This window comes from Salvelinus fontinalis, chromosome 40, assembly GCF_029448725.1.
Source record: "Salvelinus fontinalis isolate EN_2023a chromosome 40, ASM2944872v1, whole genome shotgun sequence".
Lineage (NCBI taxonomy): Eukaryota > Metazoa > Chordata > Actinopteri > Salmoniformes > Salmonidae > Salvelinus > Salvelinus fontinalis.
The window spans coordinates 8,777,601-8,789,831 of record NC_074704.1 but is presented as its reverse complement, the minus strand read 5'-3'; the positions used below and the strand labels follow the sequence as shown (position 1 = coordinate 8,789,831).

At 41.9% G+C, this 12,231-nt stretch overlaps 3 protein-coding genes across 14 annotated transcripts in view; all 3 read left to right on the top strand.

Annotated features, from left to right (window-relative positions):
- LOC129839162 (b(0,+)-type amino acid transporter 1-like) overlaps positions 1–7,503 on the top strand; it is a 350,362-nt gene extending 342,859 nt beyond the window's left edge. The window contains exon 16 of the mRNA XM_055906452.1: positions 6,618–7,503. The gene's annotated coding sequence lies outside the window, so the exon portion shown is untranslated. The remainder of the gene's footprint in view (positions 1–6,617) is intronic.
- Positions 1–7,503, top strand: part of LOC129839159 (b(0,+)-type amino acid transporter 1-like) — a 98,920-nt gene extending 91,417 nt beyond the window's left edge. For 4 of the 12 annotated variants that reach the window (XM_055906444.1, XM_055906443.1, XM_055906442.1 and 1 more), the window contains 3 exons: positions 5,054–5,203; positions 5,507–5,681; positions 6,128–7,503. In XM_055906444.1, the coding sequence (XP_055762419.1) occupies positions 5,054–5,203; positions 5,507–5,681; positions 6,128–6,189 (387 nt within the window). In that variant the 3' untranslated portion in view covers positions 6,190–7,503. The remainder of the gene's footprint in view (positions 1–5,053; positions 5,204–5,506; positions 5,682–6,127) is intronic. The other 8 variants (XR_008756998.1, XR_008756991.1, XR_008756992.1 and 5 more) reach the window with 8 other exon arrangements.
- Positions 7,504–7,725: 222 nt separating this feature from the next.
- LOC129839254 (acyl-coenzyme A diphosphatase NUDT19-like) lies at positions 7,726–11,256 on the top strand. Its single transcript, XM_055906562.1, has 2 exons — positions 7,726–8,646; positions 11,162–11,256. The coding sequence occupies exons 1-2, from the start codon at positions 7,857–7,859 to the stop codon at positions 11,254–11,256; spliced, it is 885 nt and encodes a 294-aa protein (XP_055762537.1). The 5' UTR covers positions 7,726–7,856.
- The last annotated feature ends 975 nt before the right edge of the window (positions 11,257–12,231 follow it).

The window sequence follows — 12,231 nt, the reverse complement described above, 5'->3', positions numbered from 1 at the left end:
AACTCGTTTAGAAGCCAACTATCACATATTTCAGAGCAGGCCCAAAATTCACAGCGCATTCTATTTAAACCACAATAAAAACATATAACACGTAGTTACGTTCTAGCTGCGGGACCAGTTCTGACATTATATGTAGGCCTATGTGAGGCGACCTCGAATCCCAAGTTTTGGCTTGATAGGTCATTCGGTGCCCGAGCAAGACCTTAATTGGTGCTGAAAATCCACCTTCTTCCATGCCTTGCTACGGGGTACTTGAATGAGCTATCGGACAGAAACGTTGGGGTCCGTCTCTATGGGCCGAGCCGGTTTCAATGCAACTAGTCTTGCGACTCTGGGACTTTTCTAAATGTCATCATTTTCGTAATGGTCAAAATTAATTGAGGTTATTGCAAATGTACGAGGCTGTTTCTCGGTCCGAGAACTTTCTAGAGCCACATAACTCACCGTGCACTATCGACGTGAGCTCTATAACAGGTTTCTAAAGTTTCTGAACTCTAGGTCTGACGGTTCTATAATAGTTCAAACAAAGGTAACTATTGCAGGCACTGTCTGTCTCTACACCCCACAGTGTGTCACTCCATCCTTGCTGTGTGGTTGTGTGAGTTTTTCTTGAAGATCTGATGGGATGAATGACTGATTTACAGTTCATGAGGGTTGCCTAATCACACATATGAAGTTTTGGAAAGATTTGACTTTTTTAACCCTTTGAAACAGCACTTATGACCCCATTTTAAGGCACTTCCGGGTTGGCACAGGAAGCTAAAAGTAAACACATATCCTCATTGGAGTAGGCTTTTACAGAATCCTGAGTTTTAAGTCTATACATTAAGAAGTCACTGATTTACATAGGGTTGAATGCACTCAGGCTGTGACCAGGCTTTAGACATAGTTTCAGGCTTTTATTTTGAAAAATGAACGAGATTTTTCAAAAGTAGTCAGGTGTCCTCGGAATAGTTCCTGCGAGCGAGAGAGGAGCTCCCCATTTTCCTTTTCTCTCTTAACTTTTACCGCCTCAGAAACCCGGATCCGGGAGCACCCCCCCCCCCCCCCCACTGACTAGCATAGCTAGCATAGCATCACAAGTAAATTGTAGCTTCTAAATATGATTAAATCACAAGTCCAAGACACCAGATGAAAGATACACTTCTTGTGAATCTAGCCACCATTTCTGATTTTTAAAATGTTTTACAGGGAAGACACAATATGTAAATCTATTAGCTAACCACGTTAGCAAAAGACACCATTTTTTTTACTCCACTATTTTTCCACTCCATCACCAGCTATCACCAATTCGACCAAATAAAGAAATAAATAGCCACTAACCAAGAAAAAACCTCATCAGATGACAGTCTGATAACATATTTATTGTATAGCATAGGTTTTGTTAGAAAAATGTGCATATTTCAGGTATAAATCATAGTTTGCAATTGCAGCCACCATCACAAATCTCCCCAAAGCGACTAGAATTACTACAGAGAGCAACGTGTATTACCAATTTACTCATCATAAAACATTTCTTAAAAATACACAGCTCACAGCAATGGAAAGACACAGATCTTGTGAATTCAGACAATATTTCAGATGTTCTAAGTGTTTTACAGCGAAAACACAATAAATCGTTATATTAGCATACCACATGTGCAAACGTTACCAGAGCATTGATTCAAGCCAAAGAGAGCGATAACGTAATCATCGCCAACATATATAAAAAAAAAATATTTTTCACTAACCTTCTCAGAATTCTTCCGATGACACTCCTGTAACATCATATTACACAATCCATATAGAGTTTGATCGAAAATGTGCATATTTAGCGGCACAAATCGTGCTTACACAATGGAAATACTGTCCAACTACTCAAGCAATCTGCCCGGCGCCATCTTGAAAATACAACTATTTTTATCGAAAACTATTCATAAACTTGACTAAAAAAATACAGGTTGGACATGAAATGAAAGATGCATTAGTTATTAATGCAACCGCTGAGTTAGATTTTTTAAATTAACGTTACTAGACATACAGTGTGCGTTACAGCCAGACTAGTGCCGCAATAATGGTGTCACTAGTCGCCATTATTGAGTTTACATTTTTCCACATAAAAACGGAATAACATCATAAATAGCTCTTACTTTTCGACGAGCTTCCATCAGAATCTTGGCCAAGTGGTCCTTTGTCCAACAGAATCGTTGCTTGGTTGTAAAACGTTGCATTCAACTTCTGATATAGCAGCTAACAATAGCTAACAATAGCTATTTTGCCCCAACGTGTCCAAATCCTCAAGACGCAATACTGAGGAAATTCCGAAAAATAGCAATATACTCGCATAATCTGATATAACTCGGTTTAAAATAGCTTTGTTATGATGTTTCTAACACCTATATCGAATTAAATTACAGACGGATACATCTAACGTTGATAACTGAGCGTTTGAAAATGGCATCCTGAGGTCCCTCTCTGCGTAATGGTCAGCGTCGAAAAGAAGGCGTACCTCACTCCTTGGCCTTTTATAACCTCTGAGAGCTACGTAGAAAGCCCATTCCACTTCTCATTGGTTACTGACATCCAGGGGAAGGCGGGTGCAGTTCATGTCGTTCCATAGGATACACACAGACTTTTAAAACTGATCTGAGACCAGAGCTTCGCTCTCAGACCTTCGCAGTACCTGTCATGGATTTCGCTGTAGAAAGAGTTCTGGGTCACCCACAGACATAATTCCAACGGTTTATGAAACTAGAGAGTGTTTTCTATCCAATAGAATTAATAATATGCATATTGTACGAGCAAGAATTGAGTACGAGGCAGTTTAATTTGGCAACACCCAGAAAAAAAAAATGCTAACTGCTCCCCCTATTGACAAAAGGTTAACTTCTTAGCGCTAGGGGTCAGAATTTTTATAAAATTCATCGCTTACCTTTGATAATCTTCGGATGTTTGTATTCACGAGACTCCCAGTTACACAACAAATCTTATTTTTGTTCGATAAATATTACTTTGATCACAAAAACGCCATTTGGGTTGCGCATTATGATGAGAAAACAAAAGCCGTGTTCCGTTCGACAAATCCAAAAAAGTATCCGAAATGGTCGTAGAAACATTTCAAATGTTTTTATAATCAATCCTCAGGTTGTTTTTAACAAACATAATCGATAATATTTCCACCGGACCATAACCTATTCATTAACTTCTTCTGGCTACAAGCCCGACGTCGGTACACTTATGACAACAGCCAGCTCAAGTGCAGGGCGCGAAATTCAAAATATATTTTTTTGAAATATTTAACTTTCACACATTAACAAGTCCAATACAGCAATTGAAAGATAAACATCTTGTGAATCCAGCCAACATGTCCGAGATTAAAATGTTTTACAGCGAAAACACCACGTATATTTATGTTAGCTCACCACCAAATACAAAAAAGCACAGACATTTTTCACAGCACAGGTAGAATGCACAAAACCAACCAAACTAACCAAGAACCAACCAAACTAACCAAGAAACAACTTCCTCAGATGACAGTCCTATAACATGTTAATCAATAAATCTATGTTTTGTTCGAAAAATGTGCATATTTGAGGTATAAATCAGTTTTACATTGCAGCTACAATCGGAAATAGCACCGAAGCAGCTAGAACAATTACAGAGACCAAATTGAAATACCTAAATACTCATCATAAAACATTTATGAAAAATACATGATGTACAGAAAATGAAAGACAGACATCTTGTGAATCCAGCCAATATTTCCGATTCTTTAAGTGTTTTACAGCGAAAACACAATACAGCATTATATTAGCTTACTACAATAGCCAACCACACAACAGCATTGATTCAAGCCAACAGTAGCGATAACGAATAAACCAGCAAAATATATTAATTTTTTCACTAACCTTCATAAACTTCATCCGATGACAGTCCTATAACATCATATTACACAATACAAATATGGTTTGTTCGAAAATGTGCATATTTAGAGCTGAAATTCGTGGTTATACAATGTGACCATGTAGCAATTATTTTAAATAATTATTTTATTTTCCAGAATCTCCGTATATGTTTCTGACACTCAGCTATTCTGACCAAATAACTATTCATAAACTTTACTAAAAAATACATGTTGTATAGGAAATGATAGATACACTAGTTCTTAATGCAATCGCCGTGTTAGAATTCTAAACATAACTTCAGTACGACATGCAGCTTACGTTATAGCGAGAGAGCGCACAAAATCTGGGCGCAAACTAATAGTAAACATGTTCGACAGATATATGAAATAACATCATAAATGGGTCCTACTTTTGATGATCTTCCATCAGAATGTTATACAAGGGGTCCTTTGGCCAGAACAATCATTGTTTGGTTTTAGAATGTCCTCTTCTCCAGTCAATTAGCAAGGAAAGCTAGCAAAGTGGCGCTAAGCTCTCCTTCGTGAACAAACGCAGACAGCGCAACACGCCTAACCTCCCGAAAAAAATTCTATAATCTAATAAAACTATATTGAAAAAACATACTTTACGATGATATTGTCACATTTATCAAATAAAATCAAAGCCGGAGATATCAGACATCTATAACGAATGCTTTTCAGAAGCCAATACTGGTGACCTTTATGCGCTTCCTGAACAGAAGAATTATGGTGTCATGTCATTCCAAGCTATCTCTTTTGACCATAGAAATACCTAGAAACCCCATTTCACCTCTCAAAACCTATTGACATCTAGTGGAAGGCGTATAAAGTGCATGTATACTAAGAGATATAAAGCACATTTATAGGCAGGCCCTGGAACAGAACCCTCGATTTAAGATTTTTCACTTTCTGACAGGAAGTTTGCTGCAAAATGAGTTCTGTTTTACTCACAGATATAATTCAAACGGTTTTAGAAACTTGAGAGTGTGTTCTATCCAATAGTAATAATAATATGCATATTGTACGAGCAAGAATTGAGTACGAGGCCATTTGAAATGGGCACCTTTTATCCAGGCTACTCAATACTGCCCCTGCAGCCCAAAGAAGTTAAATGTGCTGCTTCAGTTTACCCTGTGGTTGTGATTGTAGGGTATTCTGGCCGTATTCTACATTATCCCAGCAGACATCAACACCCTGATCAACTACTTCAGTTTCGCCCAGTGGGCTTTCTACGGCCTCACAGCTCTCGCTCTCATCGTCATGCGCTTCACCAGGAAGGATCTCGAGAGGCCCGTCAAGGTAAGACTAGATTCACATTGCCATACATCCAAGTCCTGTTCATCTCTTGGCTATTGGAAGAACATAGTTACAACTATCATGTTGAGCTCATGGATCCAGTATCCATTATCTCTGTCTATAAAATAGAGTGGTTCCATTTCTCCAGCCACGTCCCTCAGCTGGTTTACCACAGCAAGTGGGGTGGTAACCGCTTTGATGTTTGTCTGAATCCCAGAGTCCCTTAAACCTGTTTTAAGAGCAATACTGTCCCAGATCCCTCCTGTGAGACTGACACGTGGTTATGTCCTGGTTGTCCCCCAACAGTGTCCCATGCCCATAGCAGTGCTGGTGGTGATAGTGTCCTGCTACCTGGTCCTAGCACCTATCATAGACAAGCCAGAGCTGGAGTATCTCTACTGTACCATCTTCATCCTCAGTGGTCTGCTGCTCTACTTCCCCTTCGTTCACCGCAAGTTCAGCTGGACGCGCAGGGTCATGAGTGAGTCACTACCCACTGCTCAGAGATGTTGACACTGGAGTGTTGGAGAGAGCCTTTATCCCAAAATGGACCCTTATTCCCTTTGTAGTGCACTTCAAGACAACACTGTCTGTGTCCCAAATAGCACCATATTCCCTGTGTATTGAACTACCCTATGGTCCCTGGTGAAAGATAGTGCACTATAATATAGGGTATAGGGTGCCATTTGGGAGGTAGCCACTATTATCTTCTGCAACTTGGGTCTTTTTTATGTATCAAAATGTTTTATTCCTCAGTGAGGGTACTGGAGCTCTTCCCCTTTAGATAATTCCAGTCATTGTGGAGTTCAACTCAGAAGGTCACAGAGCCTATAGGTCATGCTGTGATTGGGCTGATGTCACCTTTATTAACCTTTTAATTAGCCTGATTGGTCCAATCTGACCTTTAACCTCTCTCCTCCCCTGCAGGGCCAATCACCATGCACCTCCAGCTGCTGATGGAGGTCGTTCCTCCTGAGAACAACGAATAGAGGAAGATAATAAACATCCTGAACTGACTAATGTGGACAACTGTCACCCTATTCCCTCTGTGGTGCACTACCCTATAGGCCCTAGTCAAAAGTAGTGCACTACATAGGGAATAGGGTGCCATTTGAGACGCATGATTAGAAAACACAGACTTAGAAAACACAGACTGTACTGTCTCATAATGAAGGTACTGTTTCATAATGAAGGTACTGTACTGTCTCATAATGAAGGTACTGTCTCATAATGAAGGTACTGTTTCATAATGAAGGTACTGTACTGTCTCATAATGAAGGTACTGTCTCATAATGAAGGTACTGTCTCATAATGAAGGTACTGTCTCATAATGAAGGTACTGTCTCATAATGAAGGTACTGTCTCATAATGAAGGTACTGTACTGTATCATAATGAAGGTACTGTCTCATAATGAAGGTACTGTCTCATAATGAAGGTACTGTCTCATGAAGGTACTATCGCCAATGGAGATGGTTTATATAATGCCCCTCTGTGTTTAAACTCTGCTTAGAAGGACATATTTGCTTTTAGGACACTGCCAGTATATATTGAAGACACAAAGGCTCTGCCTGTCAAGTTGGCAGCAGCCGATAATGAAGGTACTGTATCATAATGAGACAGAGGCTCTGCTTGGCAGGTTGGCAGCAGCCGATAATGAAGGTACTGTATCATAATGAGACAGAGGCTCTGGTTGGCAGCAGCCGTCTACATGATCTGGTTCCCAAACTAATTGACTGGATACAGGAGGTCAATGCCTGCGTCTAAAATCCCTATGACCCTAGAGAACGGGGAGCCATTTGAGACGCTGACAATATGCTGCTCTTGTACATGACTAGAGAGAAAATAAGAGACCAACATTATGTCATTATCTTTTGCTTTTTATTTGTCCTCGACATTGTTTAAAATCCCTCATGTTTGCGCTGTTCAAGCACTTCTATATTATCTATATCTATGGTTTCTATATTATCTATATCTATGGTTTCTATATTATCTATATCTATGGTTTCTATATTATCTATATCTATGGTTTCTATAGTATCTATATCTATGGTTTTAATAGTTATTTGACAAGTTAAAAGACATATTTGTCCCTTGTTGTCTTCTATCTCGTCCACCAGCGGCCAGTTGAACCTGGGGACACGGTTCATCTTATACTGCCTACTGTGTGATGTCATCGTGTCACTCTAAACTGAATGTAGAATTTATACTACTGAATTCAACGTTTCAAAACCTCTTCTCTTCTTGGACTTGAAAAGTAGACAGTGAGTTGTTGTGTTTGTGAATAAAACAGTTTACCCTTCAATTGTAATTTAATCGCACAAATCAATTCATTTGTCATCTTATAAAAAGTTTACAGTATCTGTTTGCCCCAAAAAATACTAACCACAAACATCAATCACTTTCCTGAACTCGAACCTTCACCCCACTTTAATCACCATCATGAACTGCGTTGATAGAGGCTTTGGTAAGATCAGTCATCCACAACAGTAGGTGGCGTAGTAACAGAACAAACCGGAAACACAGGTCTTCTTCTATACGCCCTTGACCTTCCTGCTCGTATGACGACACATCAAAACAATAACAATTTGACATTGTTGATGTGGACTTTGCTTCAGAATAACATTATTGTAAATGAGAGAATAAAACGACCAGAGGATGAATACGGCTCTGAGACACTGGAAGGAGGCCGCGACGGTCATACTAGCTGCTGGTACGAGACATAAACTCCCTGTAGATAGTTTGACGAGGTGTGTGGATAAAGGCACCTCTGCACCTGCGATCAGTGGGCACTCCAACCTACCTGACAGGTTAGCCTTCGACTATGAAGTGTTGTTGTTGAAACGAAGCGGTACGAGTGGTTTCATGCCGAATGCTTATGTGTTTCCCGGTGGTCTGGTGGAACCGGCAGATTTCTCAAGGGAATGGCTTGATCTTTTTAAATCTTTTCGGCGCTCACCGAATTTTGGACTGGGATTTGTGAAACAGCCGCCGGAGACGAGACCTCCTATCTTCGCCACTGACAGGAAGAAACTGGGTTCCCCCGTTCCAGGGGACGTCGCATTTAGAATCTGTGCCGTGAGGGAAACGTTTGAGGAGTCGGGTGTACTTCTAGTCGTGCCTAAAGAGGAAGAGAGTACTTTACTGAACAGCATCAAGAACAACAGATACAGTCAGTCTGAATTAACCAGAATAACCGATCTCTGTGACAAGAGTGAATTGGCTAAATGGAGAGTGCTGGTAAACGAGAACCCCTCTAACTTCGTCAGAATGTGCAGGGAGCTGGAGTGTCTACCAAACATCTGGGCTCTGCATGAATGGGGTAACTGGCTGACCCCTACTGGTGTGTACGGGAAACAGAGGAGGTACGACACGGCCTTCTACATTTTCTGCTTGCAAAAAACACCACCTCACACCGCGGACTGGAATAAACGTTTTCCTTTAACGAGTCCGATGAGAAGGATATCCTGCTTGACATTAAAAACTGTAACATTTTATGTTTCACCAAGACGTGTCTGAACGAAGATGCAGACAATATAGAGCTCGCAGGATTTTCCTTGTACTGGCAGAACAGAGACGCTACCTCTGGTAAGACGAGGGTTGTATGTGTCTTTTTGTCAATAACAGCTGGTGTCTAATATTAAAGAAGTCTCGAGCTATTGCTCGCCTGAGGTAGAGTACCTTATAATAAGCTGTAGTGACCCCACTATCTACCAAGAGAGTTCTCACCTGTATTATTCGTAGCCATCTATTTACCACCACAAAACGAAGCTGGCACGAAGACCGCTCTTAACCAACTCTATAAGACCATAATCAAAAGAAGAAAATACTCACCCAGAAGCGGCGCACCTAGTGGCCGGGGACTTTAATGCAGGCAAACTTAAATCAATTTTACCAAATTTCTACCAGCATGTCACATGCAATCAGGGGGGGGAAAATCCTATACCACTTGTGCTCCACACACAGAGATGCGTACAAAGCTCTCCCTCCATTTGGCAAATCTGACCATAATTCTATCCTCCTGATTCCTGCTTACAAGCTAAAACTAAAGCAGGAAGTACCAATGACTCGCTCAATACGGAAGTGGTCAGATGACGCGAATGCTACGCTACAGGACTGTTTTGCTAGCACAGACTGGAATATGTTGCGGGATTCATCCGATGGCATTGAGGAATATACCAACCTCAGTCATCGGCTTCATCAATAAGTGCATCGATGATGTCGTCCACACAGTGACTGTACGTACATATCCCAACCAGAAGCCATGGATTACAGGCAACAGCATCGAGCTAAAAGGCTAGAGCTGCCGCTTTCAAGGAGCGGGAGACTAATCCGGAGGCTTATAAGAAATCCCGCTATGCCCTTCAGACGAACCATCAAACAGGCAAAGCTCAATACAGGATTGAGATTGAATCCAACTACACCGGCTCTGACGCTCGTCACATGTGGCAGGGCTTGAAAACTATTACAGACTACAATGGGAAACCCAGACGCGAGCTGCCCAGTGACGCATGCTCGCTTTGAGGCCATGCCGATGTGAACAAAACCTTTAAACAGGTCAACATTCAAAGCCGCTGGGCCAGACGGATTACCAGGATGTGTACTCAAAGCATGCGCTGACCAACTGTCAAGTGTCTTCACTGACATTTTCAACCTCTCCCTGACCGAGTCTGTAATACCTACATGTTTCAAGAACACCATAGTCCCTGTGCCCAAGGAAGCGAAGGTAACCTGCCTAAATGATTACCGCCTCGTGGCACTCATGTAGGTAGCCATGAAGTGCTTTGAAAACTGGTCATGGCTCACATCAACAGCATCTGGACACCCTGGAACCACTACAATTCGCATACCGCCCCAACAGATAAAGCAATCCCAATTGCACTCCACACTGCCCTTTCACACCTGGACAAAAGGAACACCTATATGAGAATGCTGTTCATTGACTACAGCTCAGCGTTCAACACCATAGTGGCCACAAAGCTCATCACTAAGCTAAGGACCCTGGGACTAAACACCTCCCTCTGCAACTGGATCCTGGACTTCCTGACAGGCCGCCCCCAGGTGGTAAGAGTACGCAACAACACATCTGCTCCTCTGATCCTTAACACTGGGGCCCCTCAGGGGTGTGTACTTAGTCCCCTTCTGTATTCCCTGTTCACCCACGACTGAGTGGCCAAACACGACTCCAACACCATCATTAAATTTGCTGACGACGCAATAGTGGTAGGCCTGATCACCGACAACGATGAGATCGCCTATAGGGAGGAGGTCAGAGAACTGACAGTGTGGTGCCAGGACAACAACCTCTCTCTCAACGTGAACAAAACTAAGGAGCTGATCGTGGACTACAGGAAAAGGAGGGCCGAACAAGCCCCCATTAACATCGCCCGGCTGTAGTGGAGTGGGTCAAGAGTTTGAAGTTCAAACAAGGTCCAAACATACCAAGACAGTCGTGAAGAGGACACGACAAAACCTTTACCCCCTCAGGAGACTGAAAATAATTGGCATGGGTCCCCAGATCCTCAAAAGGTTCTACAGCTGCACCATCGAGAGCATCACCACCTGGTATGGCAACTGCTCGGAATCTGACCGTAAGCCAGCACCCTCTTCAGACTAGCCTTTACATCAGTAGCCCTACCCCCTGGGTAACAGTGTATGATCGCTGGATGATTCGTTTTAAGTCTAATACTGCGGGTAATGGAGTCACCAATGACTAGGGTTTTCAATTTGTCAGAGCTAATGGTGGGAGGCTTTGGCGGTTCAGATCCCGTAACAGGTGAAGGAGAGACCTCGCTGCTTAATGGGGAGAATCGGTTGAAAGTTTATTTCGGCTGAATGAGCAACAACGGTTGAGCATTCCTACAGCATTTCTTTCCAGAAGCCTTGAGAAAGTTGTCCGGCTGCGGGGACTGTGTTCCAGAAGCCTTGAGAAAGTTGTCCGGCTGCGATTACCGTGCTTGAAGAAGCCATGAGAATGTTGTCCGGCTGCGGGGACCATGCCTCCAGAAGCCTTGAGAAAGTTGTCCGGCTGCGGGTACCGTGCTTCCAGAAGCCATGAGAATGTTGTCCGGCTGCGGGGACCGTGCCTCCAGAAGCCATGAGAAAGTTGTCCGGCTGCGGGGACCGTGTCTCCAGAAGCCTTGAGAAAGTTGTCCGGCTGCGGGTACCGTGCCTCTAGAAGCTGGGCTTGCAACACGACTATCCTCAGCATAAGGCGATAGTTTTCCTGTATATTATGAGAACAGCGACTGTAATTAAATGGCATAGTGTTAATGTTACTACTTAGCTTCGGCTGTTGGAGGTCCTGGAGAACCACGTCAGAATAAAGCGTCTGGGGTGAAAAAGTTGGTATCTGTGATAAATGCAGAGTTTTAAACGGTCATCAAAAAGTAAAACATGAAACATTTTGCAGACAACCAAGTAGCAACAAACAGCATAGCAGCATGGAGAGAAAGTTTGTCTTTCAGGTATCAATAGACTTTGTATTTCAGGATAGTCAACGGCCTGTATCTTCAAAACATGACTATGGACTAGAGGTCGACCGATTAGGATTTTTCAACGCCGATACCGATTTATTGGAGGACCAAAAAAAGCCGAAACCGATTAATCATCTGATTTTTATATATATTTGAAATAATGACAATTACAACAATACTGAACAAACACCTTTATTTGCACTTAATATAATACATAAAATATATTTAGTCTCAAATAAATAATGAAACATGTTCAATGTGGTTTAAATAATGCAAAAACAAAGTGTTGGAGAAGAAAGTAAAAGTGCAATATGTGCCATGTAAGAAAGCCAACGTTTCAGTTCCTTGCTCAGAACATGAGAACATATGAAAGCTGATGGTTCCTTTAAACATGAGTCTTCAATATTCCCAGGTAAGAAGTTTTAGGTTGTAGTTATTATAGGAATTATAGGACTATTTCTCTCTATACCTTTTGTATTTCACATACCTTTGACTATTGGATGTTCTTATAGGCACTATAGTATTGCCAGCCTAATCTCGGGAGTTGATAGGCTTGA